Here is a 24323-nt window from a genome sequence, read left to right on the forward strand (position 1 = left end):
TGACATCTCACTCTTCACTTCTTGCTCTGTCACCGTCATTCGCACTCCATGGTTGTCAGTACCATCTATCTTCATCTCAGTATTTGACTCACATACTTAGCTCATGTTGCCCGTGGCTTGCAAGCGCAGAGCAGTAAAACAAAAAGTAGGTAATGTGTGAATTAATGGATCCATGTGGTAGGAGGGAAAGAGTGGATAAAAAAAAAATATTGAAAACCTAAAAAGTAAACCAAGCCACACGAATGAGGACAGAAGATGTGAAATAAAGTGAAAAATAAAACAAAAAAAAATGTATGAAGAGAGAGAGAATTAAAAAATAAATTAATTAATTAATTATTACTTTTTTCTTGGGTTACAATAGGAAATTTTTACACATTTAAATTAAATTAAATTATTTAATTATTACTGGTTTTAACTCGGTCTGACTTTGATTGAACCCATTAACCCTTGACCCAGTGTCTTAACCGTTTACTGACCGGTCCGGTTTTTTTTCCTCAAGAATGACACAAGCATTGCCATTGGCTTCACCGCCCACTTTACACACCTGTCTAAGAATTTGAAACGCACTATGCACCCCACATCATGTGCCGGCCTCGCAAGCGTACAAATCAGTAGATACACTAGCTGACATGGTGTTTTGAGTAGAAATAAAACTATCTAGTTTTAAAAGTGTTTTTACGGTATAACGAAATAATATGTGTCGAAAAAGTGATTCTAAAAAGTGTTTCTGGGTTTACCCAAACACCCCTATGTATTGACGTTTTTGACAAAAACACAAGGCTGCATGTTTGATAAAAATGATAAAAGCGAAAACAAGGGTGCTTATTCTCTACCCCTTTTTTCTCAAGTAAAGCACTCCAATCTTTTTTTTTTAATAGTATGTTCAGTATTCTAAATTAGAATTAAAACATTGAATGTAATTAAAAAAGTAAAATTAGGAATGCTGAATATATCAACAAATAATCAGCACTAAATATTCTATAAAAAGGATAAAATGCTAGATGCACCTTCTTAATTTTAAGTGCAAACATACCATGATTTCTAACCAATGACTTTCCACCTAGACATGCCATTTGTCTCTCAGTTAAACATCTTCTTTCTCTCTCTACACTTTGGATTTGGAATGTTTAGATTAGTTTTAAAAATGATTTTGCAGAATTCAAAAGATGTAAAAGGGACTATAATATGGAAGAAAAGTATTATATCAACTTGCGTAAAACATTTTTTTTTTCAAATGCTCCTGCTAGTTTCGAAGTGACAGTGCAGCAATTTTGTCCCGACATTAGTCTAATACATATTCTTTTTTTGTTCGCAGAAAAAGTCCTTTTTTTTTTGGGCCAAGTAATCTAATAAATACTCTTGAGATTGGATATTGGATAACAGGTGCTCTTTATTATGATTCAACTGCATGTTCTCTACTAGTAAACTGCGGCATTCATGATGTTCCAGAAAAAGCGTTTCTTTTTGGCAAATTACTGTGATAGAACCGAATATCTCAAGGTCTTGTCACGTCGATTTGGTTCTTTTGGCAAGAATTCTACATGGGCTAAGGCAAGAGACTAGAGTGGGGGTTGGGGAAATTAACAATTCTAAGAGGCTATTTAGTAAATATACACAATGACGATATTGCTGTCAGTACATTACTTATGTGAGGTTCAAATGTGAACATCATAAACTACATTTTGAAAAGACCCAAAAAAAGAAAAGAATTGGATTAAAATGCAAATTAGTAACATTTATTTCGAAGTTCCACGGGCCCGATCTCAATTTTGAAAGCTTCTTCCTGGTCAACAATACCTCCCATGTGGCCGTGAGGTGGCCACATCAAATTCTTCCACGAGTTTTCTACAACACCAACAATCTGCATAATCTAAAGAAATCGGAATCATACATTCTCAGCAGCATCAGTTCGTGACTCTCCAGCACTGTGTGAAGTCGCCAACATCTTGGCAGCCAACCTTTCTTCCAGAGCTCGGGCACCTCTCTCTCTGCAAGAAGAATAGTCCCATTGATAGGTTCCTTTACACAGTGATTATTTACTACATGACGCTGTCACCATTGGTATCGCTTTTATTTTGCCACGATAGAACACAAATTTAATCAAGGCAATAGCAAGCAATGTTTCAAATTAGAAACAAATTGTCCCTTGGAACAAAATTTGATCAGCTATATTTAGGTGACCGCTATTTGTCGGACAGAAGTTGCTATGTCTTCAGACCAAGACAAAAGGCGTGTATTCTGTTTCCATGGTAGAGCAGTATCAAGCAAAAGAAGGACATGGTTGTTACCCTTATCTTCTATTTATTATTATTATTCATTCAGCATTACAAAGGTTATATGCAAGCTATATATTGAGTATATATATATATATATATATATATATATATAAAAATAAAAATTAACCACTCTTCCGTGGTAAAATTAAACAAGAAAAGAAACAAAGCAAAAAACAAAAGAAACAAGAAAGAAACTTTTTTCCAATAATTTTTTTCTCCCTTTTCTTTTAGCTGAAGATAACACTCAGTCAGTCAATCCTACAGGTAAAGAATATAAGTAAGACGCAAAAGAAAAATGACAGACCTACAACTCTATTATTTAGTCACCTGATAGCTACCTTAAGAAATCATTTCAGTTCGAATGTCCATCTGAGGATGGATTGATATACTCAATTAACATTAAAGACAGTAAAGTGACATTACCGTCTCCTGGATGCCTCAGAGGGGTCAGAACCCGGCAAAGGTTCACCCCCAAGAGTGTGACCTTGGGATCATTAGAGGCATCAGATCTTCCACAGAGCATGCGATGAAATATTGACGCAATAGGTCTATGACTGGTCTGTGAGAAGAGGAAAAATGAAAATGAGAAAAGTGCTTAAAGCGAGAGAGTCAGAAGTCTTGGAATAGTATACTAAAACAGTAACTTACCTCAAAAATTCTGGGAAAAATGTGGAGAAAGCAAAGTCGTCACTTGGGTCACCCTTAAGTTTTGTCTCTACTCTCCTCTGCCAGTACCTAAGGTAAATCCAGCTAATGTACGTCCCAAATATTACAGTGGGAAGATATGATACTGCCTCCAGTGTCCAGAAGCTCAAAGCAATCGAAAGAAGTAAAGCAATGGATGGTAACCACTGAAAAAGGTTTAAAAGTGGTGTCATTCAGGTTACAGGATAGACTTCATCCTTCTAAAAAGTAACAGATTAGAGACAAGAGGAAAGAGTATCAGACCTTCACTTTTATCTTAAGGAGAGGCAGTTCTTGATCCGGCATCATCTGCTTGATGCCAACCAAGAAGCCAGAAAGAACTCCATGAAATCCAGAAAATGGCATATACCTAGAAAAATGTGAAAGAAGGAAATCAAAAGTTGCTGCCAGAACAAGTGCAAAATGTCAAAAAGAACCATATCATACAAGGCAAAAAGATAACAAAGAAACAAATCGACAATCCAGAATTAACAAAAGTAGCATAGTTTTTTTAAAAGCTTAACATATGATTAAGCCTAAAAGCACTGGACTAGTAAATTTTCCCAAATATTAAGAAAGGATGCAAGCGATCAAGCTGCCTTTATTTACCACAGCATGACAAATGTAGTGCAATTTCAATGTGCTGAAAGACCTAACAACTAATTGGAAGATAAGTCTAACGAGTTTAGGGGGTGTGTTAACAGATGAGTTCCTATTATGGTGATGATCCTAGTTATCTCCCAGAATCATCCCATTTTTCCTCTGGGGATGGGGAAGTTAATTTAGCTTCCGATTGATTTGAAACACAAGATCAGGAGTTCATATAATTTCAGCCATCAGATGTTATGAATGAAAGAAAGGAATAAAATGAATAAAGTGTATTTAACAGACAGACAGATATTTAATACACCGGAAGAAAAAAATGCACAGATTGCAGCTTAAGCAACAGACAGAAAATATCATCTCAGATGAATCTAGATTTCATACACTTACAGGTAAATTTCTTGTCTTGTAATATAGTACAAGGCAATGGCAGTGATGAAAATACACACAGAAGTCAGAAAGTTAACCACAAAAATGAACTTTAAAAATTCCCTGGAACCCCATACAGGTTCAAGCAGCTTTCCAATGAAAAGGAGACCAATGGTGCTGACAATTGCCTGTAGAAATGAATTATCACCAGCATTAACTTTGAGGTGTCATATAAAGATACCGGTATAATGACAAAATGCAATTCATTCAGTACACAGGCATAATTAGAAGTAATCGTAAGTGCATACAGCATACCCCATAAATGGATTGTTCAATATAACCAGCTGAAATCAGGTTCCAGGCAAAAGGGATAGTTCTGCAAAATGTATCAAACGGAAAAGAATTGAGTCATCCAACAAACAAATTTAAATTTTCAACATTAGCAGTTTTGTCACACTTCGGACAAACGTGAAACAACCATAGTTGCCTAGAAAAAGCCATGTCTCCAACCACATCTGTATATAACATTATCAACAGAAGCAATTAAATAGAATCCAAAATTCATTCAGATATGCACCATTAAACTCAAAAACACAGAGCTTTTTTTTAAAAAAAAAACAAGAACTCCAATCATAGAGTTGAAGAATAATTATAATGATGACTGATTATATTTATTCTATCATAAGTGAGTCTCATGTTTCTTATGAGTTCAATTTATAACACTGTAATTTGGCCATTATAAAAAAATAAACAAATAGAAGAAGTTGACAATGTTAACTCTTTTATCACATCATCATTAGAAGACAATAATCGACTAAAACACTTTCAGTCAAGTATCATGTGGTAAAGCAATCCGGTTCAGAACAAAAATATCTCAACCTTCTAAAGCATTGCATTACAGCCATCTCACTACAGTCAAATTTCACTCTACCCCCCAAATTACATTTTCCTGGACCAAAAAGGCAAAATAGAGTTTATAGAACAGTCCACTGGCCGCTTCCAGAAGGAGAAATAATTCAGTTTCAGCCTAAAAATTTGAGGAAAATTTCCCTTCCAGTAGTAAGGATCAACATCGGCTGCAGAAAAAATGACAGTCCAAACAGAGAAGCAAACAAAACTTGGCCAAGCAAAATTCAGAAACTCGACCATGCTCACCATGGAAATTTAGGATACTATTGGGAGCGTTTGAGCTTTTAGAGCATGTCAGATGCACAATGATTTCAAGTACAATGAAAAACCACACATTCCAAAGTCCACTCACTGCGAAACTGTTGAGTGGTAATCACAACAACGCAAACAAAATTTTAATTAAAAACCACAAACTTAGATGCCGCTTGAACGCAACTCAGACAGTTAATTTCGATCATTCAATAGGCAATAAGGAAAACTGATAGCATAGATTAGATGCAAATTACAATCCAATGTACAAACTAATGCTATTTAAGTTGTTGATCCAAGACAGAAATTTGAAGCAATCCCATCATTTATTGCTGTTGATAGTCCCTCACTGATCATCACTCAGGCCGAAATTCTATACCACAAAATTTGAGCAGCACGCATTAGATCAAACCATACCTGGCGGGAATAAGGGCTAGGTAAGCAACAGCTGAAGGGAAAACCTGAATCGCAATGTGACCACCCACCAGTACCACCGCTAGGCCTTTGCACAAACGAGTAAACCCAGAAAAAAGGCTCGTGCCCTGCCGGAGTGAGAAATATCGCGAATCAAAATGCTTAGCAAACAATCACCAAAAGAAGTTGAATTCCAAGATCTGAAACGAAAGAGCTCAAAATATGAAAATCGAAGAGAGAGAGATCCGCATCGTACCCCGGAGAGAGCGGGAGTGCTCATGGCTGGTGAGGATGTGAGCGCGGATTGACGTCAGTTGCTGAGATGACAGGGATTACAGAAAATGAAGATCAGAGGGCTTTTGGGAAGCGGAAGAGAGAAGTAACGTCCACCGATGGGAGCTCGGGTTTGTCACATGATTCATTCAGCATTTCAAGTCGGTCTGAGGATCGACGATCTATGATCTCTGTCTAACGCGTCCTAATTGCCTAACGATTATTGTCCATCATGCGCGCCTGATGCACACTAATCCTGGCTGTTGAATCTGTAAAACTAATCTGGAGAATCATAAAAGGAAAACGACATCGTTGCTATGATGCATCCTGGCCGTTAAAATTTTTTTTCTAACCGTGGCCATAGATCCCTAATAAATTAATTTTTCCCCCTCAACATTGATATCTTTTCTTAACACTAAATGTGATCACCTGTCTCATAAAAAAATTGAAAGTCGATTCACTAAGTTGTGAAACGCTAACCTCTACTAAATCATATATACACTCGTTATTTACCGATACAAAAAGTTTTCCCCTAATTTGAAAATATATATAAACTTCACTTGGAACTAAGCTGTACCTCATCCAAGCCTATCGACAACTAATTATTCAATTATGACAATTGATTTCAGTTTAATCGAATGGAAAAGCTGGCTTTTCTGCTTGATATGGTATTTCCAAAATAAAAAATATTAATTGCCATCAGAGTCTTAGATATTCAGGTCATGATATTTTGATTATTGTGAAACTTCAAAATAGTATATAGACTAAAATATACATTTGGTTTTTTAGTATTTCAGTTTAACCCCTCTACTTTAAAAAGTATACTTTTAGTCTTTTCATCTTAAAATTATTAATCTTAAATTATGTTTTTTTATGACAATCATGATTGTTTTGAAAATTAAACTTAATATGTTAATATTTAATAATGTTTTATCAACATTCAATAGTTCAATATTGTCATTTTTTATTAATAGTTTTAGGATTAGAGAACTAAAAGTTTACTTTTAATGTTAATAGACTAAAATAAAATATTGTATAAAGTTAAAAGACTAAAAGTATATTCTAATATAATATATATTGTGAAAAGTTAGAAACTTTCATTTTTAAATTTTTAATAGAAAATAAATTATCGATCCAGTTTTTAGTTCTATTGGGTCAGTTGACCAATTTACCTAATTTGATATTCAATGGATATATGAACTTTTTATTTTACAATATATATACATAATTTTTTTTGGCCAGAAATATACATGATGGCTTTAATTTATAGAAAATAAAATACTCCTCCGGTCCTTATTATAAGACCCCATTTGACTTTTTATTTGGTCCTAATTATATGACCCCAATCCATTTTGTCTCTTATATTTATGCATTTTTTTCCAAGATAATCCTTCTAATAATGATAGTTTTAGTCAATATACTTAATTAGCAAGGATATTTTAGGAATGACAACACTTATTTATTATAAATAACCAACTTAACTTACTTCCTTAATTTTCTCAAATAAGTTAATTGTGTCTTATAATTAGGACCGGAGGAGTAAATAAGTTTCTTTATTTATGAGAAATTTTTTTAATTTTTTTGTACATGATGTATATTTTATTTTTTTAATGATATTAATTATTTTTTAAAATTTTTCTGCAATATTGTTTTATGAAAGCACACAATTAAAGGAGAAGAATCGTAATAATTAAAACAAATTTGATATTTCATATGATATTGGCAAAAAAAAAAAAAATCATATGATAATATCTACAAGTAATAAAATACATAGCCAATGTCACAAAATATAAATACACACATACAATGCATTTTTGTGTAACTAATATGCATAATTTTCCTATCCCTTCGATTGTCCAACACCTTTGTTTTTTTTTTTTTTCTTCTTTCGGACCAGCTTCCAACACCTTTGTTGGAAGTATTGGAAGAAGAGGGATTTATGTTGTTAGGTATTAAAAAATGGAGATAGAAATGTGCAAAGTTAAGGGAAAATTGTTAGTTTTAATAAAATCAAATTGCATAGTACATCAAGATGCCAAATATAACTGCCACTCTCTTGCATTACAACTTTTTTAGTACCCTATACAAATATCTACATTGCTCTTCTTTCTTATTAGGTGAGTGTCCATCTTCCATAGCTTGAACAATATCCAATCAATTCTTAGCAGGTGAAAGTCCATCTTCTATAGCTTCAACAATGACAGCCATTACCTGCAATGATAATTCAGAATCAAGTAATTCAGTCATTCAATCCAACAAGTTCTTTATTTATTTATTTATTTTTCCATATAATCAACTCAAACAAAATATACCTAGGGAGAGTTTATCTCACATATCTCTCATGCTTGCTCCCCCATATAAAGATGCTTCACTATCAGTCTTAAAGAGTTTGATTTCTTTTTGTTCAATCCAGCAAGTTAAGTGCCTGCTTTTCTTACTATGATGGCTGAGATGGAAGCAAGTTCTGATTATACTCCTCCGGTCCTAAATGTAAGACCCTTATACTAGTGTGTATAAGGGTCTTACATTTAGGACTGGAAGAGTAGCAATTTTGAATTGTACGATGTGATAACTGACTTTAGCTCCTTCAATATGACAACAAGATCTGTTTCCTTCAAAATGGAAACATGTTTTGTTTAATATATAGTTAGTTCAATATGGCCATGGCATCTCTCGATTGCTGTAGCTAATTTCTTCAGTATTATGACACAGATCAGGTATATTCTGCCAAATTTAGTTAGTCCAAATATTTTATATCACTTGTGTCTCAAAACAACCAAGCATCTTTTGCAGACACTCAACAACATCTTTACCTCAAAAAGTTTCAAGTTCGAATGTTTGGCTAAAACGTCCAGGGCAGCAGGTATTGGCATACCCCTACAAAGACACAAAACTTCAGCATAGGTGATTGGTTCCCATATTCAAATCTCAAATGTAACTAATTAAAGAATTAGACAGAGGTTGGAATATAGTTATCAGGTTTTTCATTAGGATTATACATGTGCAGAAACTTTTCTAAAGGTCAGTAATGTAGGGATCGTGCATACTTATAACTTCCATCGGAGAGATTGACGGGAAACCTAATGATAATGCAAGTCCTCGAGCTTTTTTCCCCCCAAAACAGATCGGCATATTCTATCAGCACTAACCTTTATGCAGAAGATCATAACATTTGTCTATAAAATACTACCAAATTAAATGTACCAAAAGTTAAACCAATCGAAGTCATATATGTGCAGCATGAAGGAAAAAACAGGGAAAATCATTTGAGCAAATAAGCACTCAATAGTCAAAGAATGAGGAAGGGAGTGATGGAGAAGAATGACGAAGATACAGAGGAAGAGGTGTAATATAGATTACCTAACCATGGGGAACCGCGGAGCTTCCTGTCTGCGTGGGAAATCCCTGTTCCGAAGGGTTGGCCGTGATAGGATGTGGCAGAACGTGAAATCGGCTGGGCGAGGTCAGAATTTAAAAGCTTCATGAGGCTTTTTGTGAGCTCTCAGATCAACCGGACGGATAGAATTTAAATTTTCCGAGGGACAATGAGAAAAAGGCCGCTGAGAGGATCCAGACCCGAACCTCCCTCCTCTTCGACAGGACCCTTTTCTCTTTCCGCTCTGAAGCTCCGCCGACGCATTCGCCTGGCGCTTTTGATTACGCACATCGCTTGCCCAGTCCGACGAATCCTTCTCAGTGAGAGTTCGTGGTGGGTAAGTTGCAATTTGTGGCCTTCTCTTCTTTTCTTTTTGATAGCACAAGAAGCTATTTTATCCCCGCATCTACGTCTTTCTGGGGACTCTCTTATTATCGGTGAAGCTTGAGCTCTGAAGACTACGTTTCTCGACGATCCTGTTATCATCGTGTTTTGCTTCGATTTGTGGCATGATGCTTCCCATGAGCATCAGATGCAATACTTGTGGGAATTATATCTATAGAGGCACCAAGTTTAACTCTCGAAAGGAAGATGTGATAGGCGAGATGTACCTGGGAATTTAAATATTCAGGTTTTACTTTAAATGCACTAAGTGCTCAGCTGAGCTGACGACCAAGACCGATCCGCAAAATTCTGATTATGTTGTGGAATGTGGGGCAACGAGGAATTTTGAACCCTGTCGTGCATAGGATGAAGATGAAGTAAAGGTGAAACAGAAGAGGGAAGCTGAAGAGATGGGAGATGCCATGAAATCCCTAGAAAATAGAACTTTGGACTCTAAAAGGGAGATGGACATCCTAGCAGCCCTTGATGAGATGAAGTCTATGAAGTCGGGGCATGCCACTGTCTGTGTTGATGCAATGCTGGAGGCCTTGCAACGCACAGCAGCTGACAAGGAGAAACAGCTGGAAGAAGAGGACGAAGCACTGATAAAATCAGAGTTTTCTCAAGCAAATCAAAAGAACGTGGCAAGAATGCGGGATGAAGATTTAGAAACTGATCGTTTTATTGTTAAGCCTTCAATGGGTTGGTGAAACATCTGACGATCATATCAAGAGAAGTAGAATGTCTGAAGAGCTTCCAAGCATAGCAACTGAAGCTCTGACAAAAGCTAATTTGGATAATTCTGGCAACCCAGAAAATTCGTAAGGTTCGGGGACTTTTGGGGGAGCAAAACCTTTTCATCCTTTCGTGAAGATCAACGTTGTCAAGAAAGCAGCCGAGCCCAAAATTAGCACAACCAGTGGACTTCAATTCCTATGTCAAAGCTACAACAGGGATGATGATTAGTTTTAGTGTGTCATAGAAAGAATTTCCGTTTATTTCTTTTCTTCTTGTTTTTTTTCCAAATAGGACTTGCTCCAATTCAATTGCGACCATAGTTTAACCATGGATGCATAGTTAATGAAAGATCGGAATTGCAACTTTGTTTGTAATGGTAGTGGGAATCTGACACAACCGAGAAATTCTTGTATATGCCCTTTTTGATTTGATTGTTGTAATATTTATTTTTGTATAATACGAAACAAAAGTGAGTCACACAGTAAATAAACGTTTTTAGAAGATTTCACACCATAAACAAACACCACACTCAAGTGGTTTGAGGCACTTAGACGTTGACCAAGTAAATACAATTTTCAAAGAGGCTCTTCAAATAACAGTTCAAAATTTACTCTTAAAAAATAAAATAAAAGAACAGCTCGAATTTTCCCATCAAAGGACCGTATTAATTATCAGCCCCAAAATACAAATAGACAAATAGGAAGTGGTCAGTTGGTAGTAACAAGTAAAAGTAACCCGCGTTGAGTTATGGGCTATGAGAAACAATTGACAATTACTGTAGCCCACCACATACCATATTAATAGTCAAAAGGTGGAGTCTCCGTGCTATGAATTTACAAATTTACATGAAGCTGTACATAATTGTCGAGCAAGTAGCTCAGGACTGCAGCAAAATCAATCCGTATTGTGCAACACTTCTCCATATTAAACATCAACAGTAACTAAGAAGAGTATTGTATTATCAAGACTTCCTCTCTTTTTTATTAAAAACTTTTTCCAAGTGTCAACTATATCATCCTATGTAACTATTTCACCTGCCTGACTTCAATATGGCCCTACTGCATTATCAGCGAATTAGAAGCCTTCATATTTTATATCCATTGCACAATAATGAGTTCCTTCCATGGAGAAAACCAAGAAAATTTTGACAATATCATGCCCTCACTGCATATCTCTTTGGAGCATCAAATATTGGCTGCAAATAAGCTTCAGCGAGACACACTATAACCCGATGGCAAGCCAAAGCAGAAGATGTAACAGTGACAATAGCGCAAGCCCAACAAAACCTCAGCATCAATATGGGATCTTTACTCGCAGATTTTAGTGCCTTGGAGAATATTACTTTAAGTCGCCGATCTTTAAAGATGGTAATATAATCGTATGCAGGCAAGGATGATCTAGCAGGTAAACCTGATTCCATGATGCTAGGTCCATTCGCCAATATTGCCTGGTAATACCGAGACACTCTGATTCCCTGTCCGAAGTATTTAATTACTCTCTGGCACATTACGTCAGCTATGATGTCACGAAGGTGTTGGCGAAAAGGTTTTGCCTCCTTGGACAACATTGCTTTGATTAATGATGCTCCATCCTGTTCATTCAATGAAAAGTAAGTCTGTTACCCAGTGCAGATTGTTTGAACCACGTAAACAACACCCATCACGCATAAGCACACTGCCTGCATACTCTGTATTTCCATTAAGAACATACAAAATCACCCAAACTAATCATGCAAGATTTAGTACAACAAGTGGACTCATTAACAGCTGAATTTTTGTTCAATTTTATATTTGATGCTAGGTTTAATCCATTGAAAAACTCAGGCAAGAAAGGAACCAAAAGAAACAAACTCTCATCCTCTTCAAACTAGCATGCACTGTAATCAAACAAATGTAGCAAGTAAACATATGTACATTACTAATCTACGATAAAGCAGATTCCACATTGAAATATTAACAAACTAGAATACACATCCCCAATAAGAATAGCGGCAAATATTTAAGCGTACGTGATAAACAGATCTTAGCAACTCACAGCAGTCATAAGAAGCCTTCTGAGCACAACACCATCTTTGGATGGTAAAAGCCTCATGACCAAGTTTGCAATATCAAATACTGGTACACCACCAGTCTTATTTGGTAACTGGTCAAGGGAAGTCTCATTTTTTGATCCCACTGATTGTAAGGCTTTCCTGGACAAAAAGAAAAGCATCAGAATGAAGAAAATGCTCTATCCATCAAATAATTGGAGCATTCTAAAACAGGCCGCCATGAGTCCATTAATTAGATGAGGAACGCTGCACCTCCTTCTCTACTTTTTCTCTTTTTTTAAAGTTGAGAATGCTTCCTGGACACCTTGAGTATATGCCAAATTTAAAACACATTGCTACCATGTGCTGAGTTTTCAGATTAGACCAAGAGAGGAAGGAAGAGTATACTTTGAGTGTTTTTTTTTTTTTTTGGCCCCCTGGGGGGGGGGGTTGTTCTCCGCTAATAGCCCTCCTATAACTTATTCCACAACAGAAAATCTTAATTCTGAAAATATTTAATGGTACAAATTGAATCATGGTAGGAGTACTATGGCATGCATCGAAGAAGGTTTCTTCAATTTTGAGTTTTTATTGGAGATCCTGACGATAGCATACACCCAAGGTTTATTCCTTTGAAAGTCATGTCATATATGCCCAGATTTCATACCAACACTTACTTCCATCTATAGCAGTAACCCAAGATGCATGTTGTCAAACACCCCCCCCCCCAAAAAAGGATACACTAATACCAAAAACAAAAAATTTTAAAAGCACTAATTAGAAAATAACCCATCCCAACTTCAACCCATTTAATAATGCCTGATCAAGCCCTTCCTGTTTCATTTTTCTTACCCCCAGCCCATTACGCCAAATCAAGCACAATGAAAAGAAGCCAATAGTGAGTCATATCAACATGTGTATTCGTATTATTTATACAAGTTGTACTTGTCCTTTATTCTCAATCAATTAAGTCTGAAACAGAGGACTATGTCTTTTATTATATAATAATTTACACATTTAAAACCAAAACCGGAGGAAAAAGGATCATTATGTGGAAAATTGTTATAACATTGCAGAGTTAGCATCAAAATTGAAATATAAACGTTTGAGTAGTACAAATAAGGCCCAAAAAACTTCATAATGAACAATATCCATGACATAATGATTTCATTTAACTCCCAACATACCTGGTTGCACCTACCCTCAAGAAAAGGGAAAGCCTTTGCCAGAGGAACTCTTTCTTTCTGTTTAGTAGCACCTAAACAGGAGATAAAGAAGTTGAGGGAAGAGAAATCAAATAGAAAATTTGAAAGTAAATACTAGGAGATCTTAACGTTGTAAGAAATATTAACCAAAAACAGCATTCAATACACACAACGGTAGACTACGATACATGAATCCATCAGGACCTTTGAAATACTGTTAAATAAAAATTTTAAATGAAGCACAGCCTGCAAACTCTTACGGTTAAGATTTTCAATTTCTAAGTCATTGAGATGGGAAAATTACCCTAATTCATACAAAGGTATGGTTAAACCAAGATTCATATATCAAAATAGAACTTTGAATTCTCAGCTTATTTATCAAAAACGCTCAGCCACAACGGAATGATAAAATGTTATGGTACAGCAGATTAATGAAACAGAACGCATGTTTATGAGACTCCTTATACCGAATGCAATATATTCCTTGATGCTACTGAGTTTTCTGTGAGAAGTTTTCGAACAACAAAAGGATATGCAGCTTCAAAGGTCTTAAAGTTTGGGTCTGCAGCTATAGCCAAACCTGAATGTTCAAAAGCAAAATTTAAGTTGACAAAAAGAAAATGAAACAAGAATATTGATAATTCAATAAAACACTATATATTACTAGATGTTTATACATGCATTACAAAGAACTACTCATAAGCATCAGTGTGATGACAGATGTGTGACCCATAGTCATGTATATAGGATCTTCACACTTTACCTTCGAACGAAGCGAGGGAGCGCAAGACAAGTGTATAGTATGGTGGCATACGGAAATGATACTTCAGTGCTACGGACCAGATCTTTCCTAAAACCTTCAGGAAAATTTACTGTGAGATATCAGTGACTGAAGAGAAGAAACCCTATTGAACACCTCAACAAAATGACTAAAGCTAATTTGCTCAAATATGAATTGTTAGACAAATATAGCTCATAAATATATATGCAGTAGGAAGCTCTAAAATTGGTTTTGTTATCATGAAACAATTTTCAGCGTCAATATTAACAATGGCATACGGCAAATGACAGATTTGATTTGTACAATTTCAACAAAAGTAGGAACTACAATGCTGACATCAATTACAAGCTTCCATTTAAAAATAAAATCATTCAATAAAAATAGTTTATGGATTTATATTGATAAACACATGGCATCTTTCGGAACCTTGTTTCATTCAATTAGGTACTAACAAACAAAACTCAGAAGCTCATTTTTACATCAAATTCTTTTTCTCATTTTCTATCCTTAGTCCATATTTCCAATCCAACGTTCTACAAATTATGCAATGATATGTCAAAGAGCATCCAATCTATGGTTATTACAATTAATCAAACAAAACAAATTGAGGGGAAAAATCACAAACATCTTTCATCAGAAGAAGCATGACAGTTATTTATGTTTTTTGAAAAAGGTACTCAACAAAAAAGACAAAAAAAAAAATCAGGAAATCAGATTATCTATCACAAAGTTAGTATTTAATTACTTTGAGACGGGATCAACAAATTCCAACATTTGCAAACATACAGAGTTGAATCCTCCTATTAGTTATTGCACATTCTTTTTCCTGTTGAGCCTAATAACAAACTCACTTCTACATAGTACATTCTTTTAACGGCAAGGTGAGAGCACTTCTTTCTATTAGAAGCTTTATGGAACACCGACTTTGCCTAGTTCATAAGTGCATTCACCATCTTTTCTGTTATAAATGAACTCACCCTGCTGAACTTCACATCTGGTATGCCGTCTCTGAACTCCACTTCTCCCAAGGCATGTTCCAATTCCTGCAATTTTGTAACAGATCTGAAAAGTTAGTTCTATGAAAATGAGTTTCAAAATTAAAAATATGCAATGGTATCATGACTAAATGCTGAGGCCTAAATATTTTACCAAGGTTACAAGTCGGATATTTGTCCCAGGCCTCACAACATCCATATAAGTTAGAGCACGAACAAGGGATGCCCAGTCACCATTTACTATATGAACTATCGAAGCAAGCATAGCAAGCTGGTGCTTTTTTTCCATTTGACAAAGCAAACCAAAATCTAGAAACCTACCACAATAAATAGAAGAAAACAATAAGTAGTTAATCGTGAAGTAAAACCAGAATCTACTTTAACTGAGAAGGGAGCAGACAGTTACCCTATTTGTCCTGAGGAAGTGTAACGCAAGTTTCCAGGATGCGGATCAGCATGCAATAACCCAGTTTCAAGAAGTTGCACCAATGTTGCCTCAACACCTTTGTTGACCTGAATGAATTGGTGTGTAATATAAATCAATATCCCACAAAGAAAAATATGCTCGGTCATCATAATGAGGAAATAAGACACCAAGGCAGGACAATTTTTGGTATAATCAGTAATTTGCGGTTGACAAACAATTCAACTGAGTAATATGGGATTCAAGTAGTAATACAATCTTTTTACGGCAAAATAAAACTAATACAATCTTAGAGAATATTAAGCTTATCTTCATTATTTTAATTCAGAAGAACCCATCCGTGTTTCATTATGGACACTCTCTAGAATCACAATGCCAGAGGTTCCCTTAATACTCAAGGGACAAATTTATTGCGCCCCCCCTTTATCTATGCAATAGAAAATGACTTTGATGATGCAATTGAATCCAAGAAATAAGATAAGTCATAACTCAAACAATAAGATAAATAAGACGGGATTCCTAAATAATAAAACTTATTTTATAGACAACTCAATAATAAAGACCCCTAAAACATTTTGTGAATAAATTAGCGAGCTGATGTTCAGACCTTTTATAGATTGCCCTGATCAATTTTTACAAAAATTTCCCCCAACAAAGTGACAAATCAATCTCGATATACACTGTTGGTTCATAGAACACTAGATTTGAAATAGATAATCTCGTGCTGTATCATATTTATAATATGAGAAACACTATAACTCACATAAATAAGCATCAAGGGAATAATGAATATACATCTTAGCTCACTATTTACACTTAAATAAAGGAAGGCACAAAGGTTGAAGACACGGAATTTCTCCCTTCAATCTCTTAGCTTTGCATCAGGAGTTGAACTCCTTTTTTGTTCTTTAGTTGCCTCTCTCTTATTTTTTTTTTATTGGCCAAAGTATACATTTAGTCCTCTAACTTTATAGAGTTTTGATTTGATCCTTTAACTATAAAAAGTATACTTGTAGTCTTTCAACCCTAAAATTGTTAACAAAAAATGATAATATTAAGATAATAAATGTTGATAAAACATTTAAGCTAAGATACTACCTCTGGTCCTAACTATAAAACCTTGTTTGTAGTCTACAACCAAAGTCTTATAATTAGGACTAGAGGTAATATGAAGTTTAATTTTCAAAATAGTCATGATTATTACAAGAAATCATCATTTAAACCTAATGATTTTAGGGTTAAAGGACTAAATGTATACTTTAGCTTTTTTTATTTTAACCGCACTAAGTCCTAGAAACTAGATAACTTGTAACTCAACAAAAATAATAAGATATATCAGAACTTCCAACCTAGCAATTACTCCCTTTAAGAAACATAAACTACTTATCAAAACATAATCAAGAATTCAATAACCATATGGGTTTTTGGTACAAAGGCCTGTAAATTGTACCATATTTCTTCCAAAAATCAATTCACATACTTGCATCCCACCCTAATACATTATATATAGCCCCTACTGCAACCCTTTAGAGTAACCAATTCTGTTCCCTTCCCAATACCTGCACGCTCATCCTCTCTCTTCCTCTTGTGTGATAATTTCTGTCACTGCTGACTCTGCCTACTACCACAACTAAACCTATTAAAATTGTAACAAAAACACCTAATAATAAATAAGACACATAATAACATATTATCCTGCAACAGTTTTACACCCATGCAAAGACAGAAGTTGTAATTATTTCATTTGTGCTCGCATACCAGATCAAGAAGACGCCCCTTTGCCTCAACTTTCTGCCTTTCCAAATGTACAGAGTCATTTCCAGCAGAGTTTCCAGTTGATACGGAGAGCAAATCTGTTGGACTTTCACCAATCATCCACTCCATGGTGAGAACCCGTGTTCGACTTAGATGTTTAAACACTTTTGGCACGCTCATAAAAGCAAAGGGAGAGTGAACTTCCTGATTGTAGAAAAAACAAGTCAGTTGAGAGATAAAGTTACTGTGAGGTTCATTAAAGCCAATTCTACCTTAAAGTTTTAACGGTTAAGTGTTGACCAGGAATTAATATTTTTAACAGGTCGTAAGACAATAATGTTCAAATTATTATGCGGCAAAAAGAAATATAATGTTATCCAGAAGCTACTGTTGACCAAATTTCAGTTTACAATTCTACTTTGGTCAATAGTATACAAATCATTTCAAATTTCCATTGCAAAATATCTTAGTAGGATCTACATTGACTTTCACAGCTTCATCCTAGATTCTTGTTAAGTTCTGAAACCATATTTCAAATTCAATAGCCCACATACAATATTAATTACCTGAAACTTTGAAGCATTTGCAGCCTCTAAAGTGTAATCTAATTCGCCAACAAAACCTTTCCCCAGCTCATCAGCATATAAGCGAGGATCACTCTTTCTCTTGGCAAACTTTTGCACTAGACCTAGCTGAAATAGTTACACCCAGTCACTTAAGAAATTTAATCCTGGACAAAATAATACAGATATCAAGGCAATAGAGATCAATACAAACCCCAAGGCGAAGGATGAAGATATCCCGCACCACCACATGATGCAAATTTGGACGCTGAACTTTTACAGCAACATTGGTTCCATCAGTAGTACGGGCAAAGTAAACCTAGGAAATGTAAAGGTAGTTAAATGAAAAATGTAAACACAACACCACTTATATTTAATCAAGCAAGGCACTCCTATGACAAAGCAAGGAATTACCTGACCAAATGAGGCAGCAGCTACAGGTTCCTCAGAAATGTAGCTGAAGAATGACTCCACGGGAGAACCTAATTCTTCCTCAATAATCCTCATCGCATCGGCCTTGGAAAAGGGGGGGATTTGTTCATGCAGCCCAGATAACGCCTGCAAGATGAACTCAATTGGAATATGGAAAGAAAAGGCCAATGCATGTAAAAGATATAATAATCTATTCTAGAAACTGTGGTCCATGAAATTTTGTAGTTCAGAAGCTGTTCAATAGCTTGAGATAAAATTTGAACCCTCCAAATTAAATTTCAAGAATCCATATTCAAGTTTGTTATTTTTATTTTTATTTTTTTTTTAAGTTAAGAATTCATTTTTAAAAAATTGACAATTAGAAGGTTATATTTATTTCATCCTATGCATCTGTAAAAATAAAAGATATCAGAATATTAATAATAAATAACAAAAAAATGCCTGTGCAATTTTAATCTAGATGCTCCGCATTAAAGGATGAGCATGAAATCCAAATCAGAGAAACTACAAAACGCCTTGCCAGGCGTATTAGTATGTTGCTACAAAAGCATAGCTGCATAGGTCTAAAACACGCCACATACGCCAAAAGGTATGGTATATAACAGTAAATTATTATCATCTAATATACAGTACCACTACCTATACCAAATTTCAAGGGGAAAACAGAAGTCCTTAAACTTAAATACTTAATGTACATTTTAATCAAATTATAACAAGTGGATTTTAAAATTTTAAAAAGTTCAAAATGTTGATAACAAGAGTTAGCAACGAAACAAGTTAGGAATGAGAAAATACACGTCTCAATTCGATGGGGGTAAAACTACCTTAATTATATAAGCTTAAGTACCTAGGCTTTTTCCAATTGTTAATCCTAAATTAGCATGTTAATTGCAAGAGGAAAACAGCCAAAAATGAAGGACCAGTGCGGACATGCTATTCAATCTAACCTTGGACATCTCAGCACCAATGATATCTGGCCTTGTGGAAAGGGACTGACCAACTGCACCAACAAGCAAATTACTTCCACAATGATATTGGTGATCTTAAAAGTTAAAACTACAGAAGAAATAAAAAGGCCTGACAGTTATAGGCAATGCAAAAACTTAAGGAGCCATAACAATGACAGATAAATAAAAGATCATTTAAAATTTACAATCAGTTTTCAAAGATTAGATTTATTACCTTTAATAAAGGTGGGGCCAAGGCTAAGCATTGTTTCTTTTAACACTATCCCAAAATTATATTGAGATGTTTTCACATCAACATCCTCTTCCGGATCTGGTTTTATAAACTTTGTGACTCTTGAAGTTCGAATTCTAATCACAGCAGAGGCAAAGGCGGAAAATATCTTCCAAGACAAAAATATTGAAAAATTAAAAGTGTACTTCATTAACAAGTCAAGCAAGCATCTTGATACAAATTCTAAACCTAACAAATGAAATATTGGTTTCAATAAAAGAAAATAAAGAACAGAATATTGAATCACAAGCTATTTTCAGCAATCATCTAAAGTACATTAGGACAATTCCTGTAGTACAAAATCATCATATAAGGTTACATCTTTAGCTTGTCTCTCTGACCAACATATAATGACAATCTCGTAAGATAAAATACAGAAACCCCCATCAGTGAAAGAGAACCCTTGAGTAAATGAGCAACCACTTTCAAGTTTTACATGAATTCAGATAATACGTAAATGATAAGTCATACAGCAGCCATTCAGTATTGAAAAAAGAAGAAGGAGAAGAAGTGACAGCTTTTTGCATCAGAGATGTACGTTAATCCTACAATCTAGAGCCATAAACCCCGGCAAGTACATACATAACGTGCAATTTATCCTCCTCCAAATAAGTAAAATCAATTATATGCACAATTTTATCCCTTGTCTCGATACGAGTGCATTGCATTTGTCTTTAAATAAGCAGGGTGAACAGGCCCTAACTATCAATCACAGGAAAAGTAGATTCTAGAGCCATAAACCCCGGCAAGTACATATATGGCAAGCACATACATAACGTGCAATTTATCCTCCTCCAAATAAGTAAAATCAATTATATGCACAATTTTATCCCTTGTCTCGATACGAGTGCATTGCATTTGTCTTTAAATAAGCAGGGTGAACAGGCCCTAACTATCAATCATAGGAAAAGTAGATTCAAAAAATTCATCATGGGTTTTCATAAAATTTGTTCAATTAACTACCTCAAGAAGACGAAGGGCCACCACATGTGGCCTACAGCTAAAATAGGTAGCAACATCCTGTGGATCATAGACTTCAGGAAGTGGTTTAGACCAAATCTTGGATAATTGATAGAAGTAACTCGCATAAACTTCCAATGCTTTGAGATCAGCCATGAGCAAATCCACTCCAGACAGTTCTGAACGGCAATGAAAGGACAAATCAATACGTGGAAGAATCAACATGGGTTAATGCCATCATGGAACATCCGCTCCATAACCCAAATTTTCAACCTCAACGTAAGAGAGACACATTACCATTCATTTGCATGTAAAAAGAAGCATTCAATAATGCCCAGTTCACGAAACCGAGTGAAATTTCAAATTAAGCGTATATGACTAAAACTACATGCCGAGGAAGCTTTGACGTCTACCTGGGTACCAATGCTGAGGCCAAGAAGGCGGGGAATATTCGGGAGCCTTAGGGTCCTCGAGATTGCGAAGCCATATAAGGTCATCGATTTTCTTCGTAACCTTCGGAATACGGAAAGCCTCGTTCGCCCATTCAACACCTTTACCAATTCCCTTCTTTATGAACTCCGCGTCCTTGCGAAGCACCTGAGTGAAGTGGCTGAAATTCCCCGCATCCCGCTTCTTGTTCTGCTGGCCCCTCGACGACGCCGTTCCGGTGGCCCGCACCGAGCGCAGCGCGGAGATGGGACCCGACCACGGTGTTGCTACCGCCGTGGCCATTGGCCAAGGAGACAGAAACAGAACTGTGTATACAAACCGGTAAGATACTGACAGTTTGAGAGTGAAGAAAAGATTAAATTAAGAAAAATTGATTGCAAAGGTTAAAAAACTAACGTTTGATGGAGTTCAAAGGAATGCACAAAAGAAATTCATGAGAAGATAATTTATGTGAATGGTATTGTAAGAATGTTGAAGATGACGAAAAAGAAAATAGAGGCAGTGGCAGTGGTAGCGGCCATGGCAGTGAAAAAATATTAAAATAGTACAGTTTTTCTGTGTGGATGTAGCGCAACGCGTGTGCCAGTGGAACGCCGACTTTTTGGATTCTTTTTTTTTTTCAATTTCTTTGTTCTTTTGGCTCCTGGAGGCCGTTATTTATTTCGCTGAGGCTCTGAAAATCAGCCGTTGGTAAGCTTTTTTATTTCAAGATGAGCTGCATGATTTTAATGACCCTCTTAAAAAAAGGAAAGTGCCTAATTTTTTTTAAAAAAATGCAATTTTATCCTTTGCTATTATTATTTAATTTAATGAAATTAACCGTTGGTAAGATATTTTTTTCAATGCCGTTGGCAAGATAAGCTGTGTGATTTTTGGCAAAAACAGTAAGCTGTTGTTTTAATGAAACCCAAAAAAAAGTAAAGTGAGTAACTTGGGGAAAAAAACACACAATTTTATTCTTTTTATTATTATTTACTGAAATCAGCCGTTGGTAAGAACTGTTTTTTTCAATGCCGTTGACAAGATGAGCTGTGTGATTTTAATGACCCCAAATAAAAAGGGAAAGTGCGTAAGGTTTGTTTTTTTTTAAATACAATTTTATTTTTATTATTATTTACTAAAATTAACTGTTTGTAAGATGAGCTGTGTCATAGGATTTCAGTTTAGTTTATTATTTTTAAAAATTATATTTTTAGTCTTAATGATTTTAGAATTAATAGGCTAAAAATATATTTTTGAAACTCAAGAAATTAAATTAAAATCTTATATAAAATTAAAAAAACTAAATATATACTGTTTATTTATAAATAAATTTAAAATAATATATAATTGATTTATAGTTGAGAGTTATTCACATAGAGTTGAAAGTTCACGGGGATTTATTATCAAGTTTTAAATATTAAAAAAAATTGTCATAATTCAAAATTTAAAAGATTTTGGTGTAATTTAGCCACAGATAGTTAGTCGTAATAAAGTACTCAAACTCACTCATAAATATCAGAAGAATTAAGACTCGTAAATCACGACGGGGAAGAAAAATTCACGAGTCCTTCTGATGACCAGGGAAAGCTTAACAGGTTGGGTCCTTTTAATAAGATCGTCTAGATGACTTGTTATTTCAAACGTAGGTTCGTGTGTCCACGGGGACGTGCTTAGTATAAAGAAAGTTGGGATAGCAAGGGCAACATGTTTAGGTGCATGTTTGGTTGGGCTTTTTAAAAGTGAAAAGCAGTTTATTTTGAGTAGAAGCCAATTGAAAATTTTATCTTGTTTGGAAGGGTTTAAACCCTATATAGTGCCTGTTTGGATTCACTTAAATTGAGCTTAAAGTCAGCTTAAATTTTAAAATAAGCTGCGTTGCAACAGAGACCTGTTTGGATTCACTTTTTTTCAATTGGGCTTATGTGCCAAAAGCCTGATTCTACACCCAATTGCCATAAGCTAGAGGAAGGAGCTTATGCTTAACCCAGAAGAGCTTTTGGCGGAAAAAAAACGAGAGAAGCTGTTTGCCCGTTCCTACACGTCAGAACTCAGGTCCTTTTTCCTTTCCTCTCACAACTCGTTCCTTTCTCACCGAGGAGTCGCACGCCATCTCCGTAGCTGGTCGCCCCGCTGAAGGTCCCTCTCTGGTCGCCGTGAGCTGTGGCGTTGTCATCGTCGTGCGCTTCGAGTCGTGGGTGTGAGGTGTCCGTGGTCGGCTGGAGGTGCTTCTTCCTTGCAAGTCCGAGCTGGTCCCGCCGTCTGCAACCGAGGTCGCCGCCGTCTGCCTGTGGTTTCGAGCTGTGCGTGGATCTTGTCTTGCGAGTCTGATACACGGTGGGATCTATCTCTAGCTGCCTTCGATTCAGTTGATCTGTTACAGGTTGGTGAGTAAAATTTTTTCTTTCTTTTCTGGTTTGATTCTTGCTTGGATTTGCTGTCGCCGGTGGAAGTCAAGAGTTCTCCGTTGCTGATGTTCGGTTTATTGTTTTTTCGGTCTGGTTTGTTGCGGTGCTCTGTTTCTGGCCGGTAGTTGTTTTTATTTTCATGGTATTTTCATGGTCGCTAGCCTCTGTTCGCCGGTGGTTCTTATGGTCCTCTGTTCCTGCTGGCTGGTGGATAATTTTATTGTTTGCCTTCTGGTTTTCTGACGGCTTGCTGGTGGTTTTAGGTGAATTAACGGGGAGCAAAACGTAGAGCTTGTATACGTGATGAATCATTCTTTTTTTTTTTTTGGTGAAAACGTGATGATCATTCTGGATATTGTATAAGTGCGTATGAGCTTGTGTATATGTGTATATCAGAGTGTTACACTGATCATTCAGTTGCAATGGTCCTGGAATTTTGAAAGAAAAATGTACAAAAAAAACAATTTTTTATGTGAAATAGATTGAAGTGTATATCAGAGTGTTACACTGATCATTCAGTGGTTTTATGTGAAATAGACTGAAGAAAGTAATTTGATAACAATTTTTTAGTCCTTATAATGCTGGTTTTTAATAATGTAATTAACTACTGAATTGTCTTCCCTAATTAAATTTCTATTAAATAAGTCATTATTAATTAAGTTTCTGTTAAAATATGGCAGTTCTAATTGAAAGATGAACAATTTTTTTTCAAACAATAAGAAAAACAATTGATTAATTGAGTTTTTGAATAAGAAAGCAAAACAGTTTTTGCAATTATAATGTGTTAATTAATATTTGACGACTTCATAATAATAATTGGAGTTTTGA

General features: G+C 35.4%; 2 protein-coding genes, 2 long non-coding RNA genes and 1 pseudogene across 4 annotated transcripts; 1 reads left to right on the forward strand and 4 right to left on the reverse strand.

The window, feature by feature from the left end:
* Positions 1–1638: 1638 nt before the first annotated feature.
* LOC114738245 (uncharacterized) lies at positions 1639–2773 on the reverse strand. Its single transcript, XR_003739514.1, has 2 exons — positions 2700–2773; positions 1639–1988 (listed from the first exon to the last, which is right to left on the reverse strand). It is a non-coding gene; the product is annotated as an uncharacterized LOC114738245 (long non-coding RNA).
* Positions 2774–2780: 7 nt separating this feature from the next.
* On the reverse strand, positions 2781–5904 carry LOC114738242 (rhomboid-like protein 19; the record flags this gene model as incomplete). The annotated part of the gene is made up of 7 exons (XM_028926280.1): positions 5761–5904; positions 5508–5632; positions 4248–4308; positions 3954–4120; positions 3225–3330; positions 2925–3127; positions 2781–2835 (listed from the first exon to the last, which is right to left on the reverse strand). Coding segments are annotated over exons 1-7 (741 nt in total), but the record flags the coding sequence as incomplete, so codon positions are not given.
* A 1854-nt stretch (positions 5905–7758) lies between these two features.
* Positions 7759–9553, reverse strand: LOC114738246 (uncharacterized). The gene is made up of 3 exons (XR_003739515.1): positions 9138–9553; positions 8591–8654; positions 7759–7988 (listed from the first exon to the last, which is right to left on the reverse strand). It is a non-coding gene; the product is annotated as an uncharacterized LOC114738246 (long non-coding RNA).
* Positions 9554–9583: 30 nt separating this feature from the next.
* On the forward strand, positions 9584–10721 carry LOC114738243 (splicing factor YJU2-like; annotated as a pseudogene).
* Positions 10722–10970: 249 nt separating this feature from the next.
* Positions 10971–21596, reverse strand: LOC114738244 (uncharacterized protein slr1919). Its single transcript, XM_028926281.1, has 16 exons — positions 21072–21596; positions 20662–20837; positions 19642–19807; positions 19407–19459; positions 18442–18585; positions 18242–18346; positions 18031–18156; positions 17468–17668; positions 15692–15798; positions 15440–15602; positions 15268–15333; positions 14273–14366; positions 13977–14089; positions 13492–13562; positions 12310–12466; positions 10971–11866 (listed from the first exon to the last, which is right to left on the reverse strand). Exons 1-16 carry the CDS (start codon positions 21388–21390, stop codon positions 11429–11431), a joined length of 2499 nt encoding a protein of 832 aa, XP_028782114.1. The 5' UTR covers positions 21391–21596; the 3' UTR covers positions 10971–11428.
* Between the last annotated feature and the right edge of the window lie 2727 nt (positions 21597–24323).

The sequence above is a fragment of the Neltuma alba genome, unplaced genomic scaffold (assembly GCF_004799145.2).
Source record: "Neltuma alba isolate B1F8T4 unplaced genomic scaffold, ASM479914v2 tig00013564_pilon, whole genome shotgun sequence".
In the NCBI taxonomy this organism is placed as follows: Eukaryota; Viridiplantae; Streptophyta; class Magnoliopsida; order Fabales; family Fabaceae; genus Neltuma; species Neltuma alba.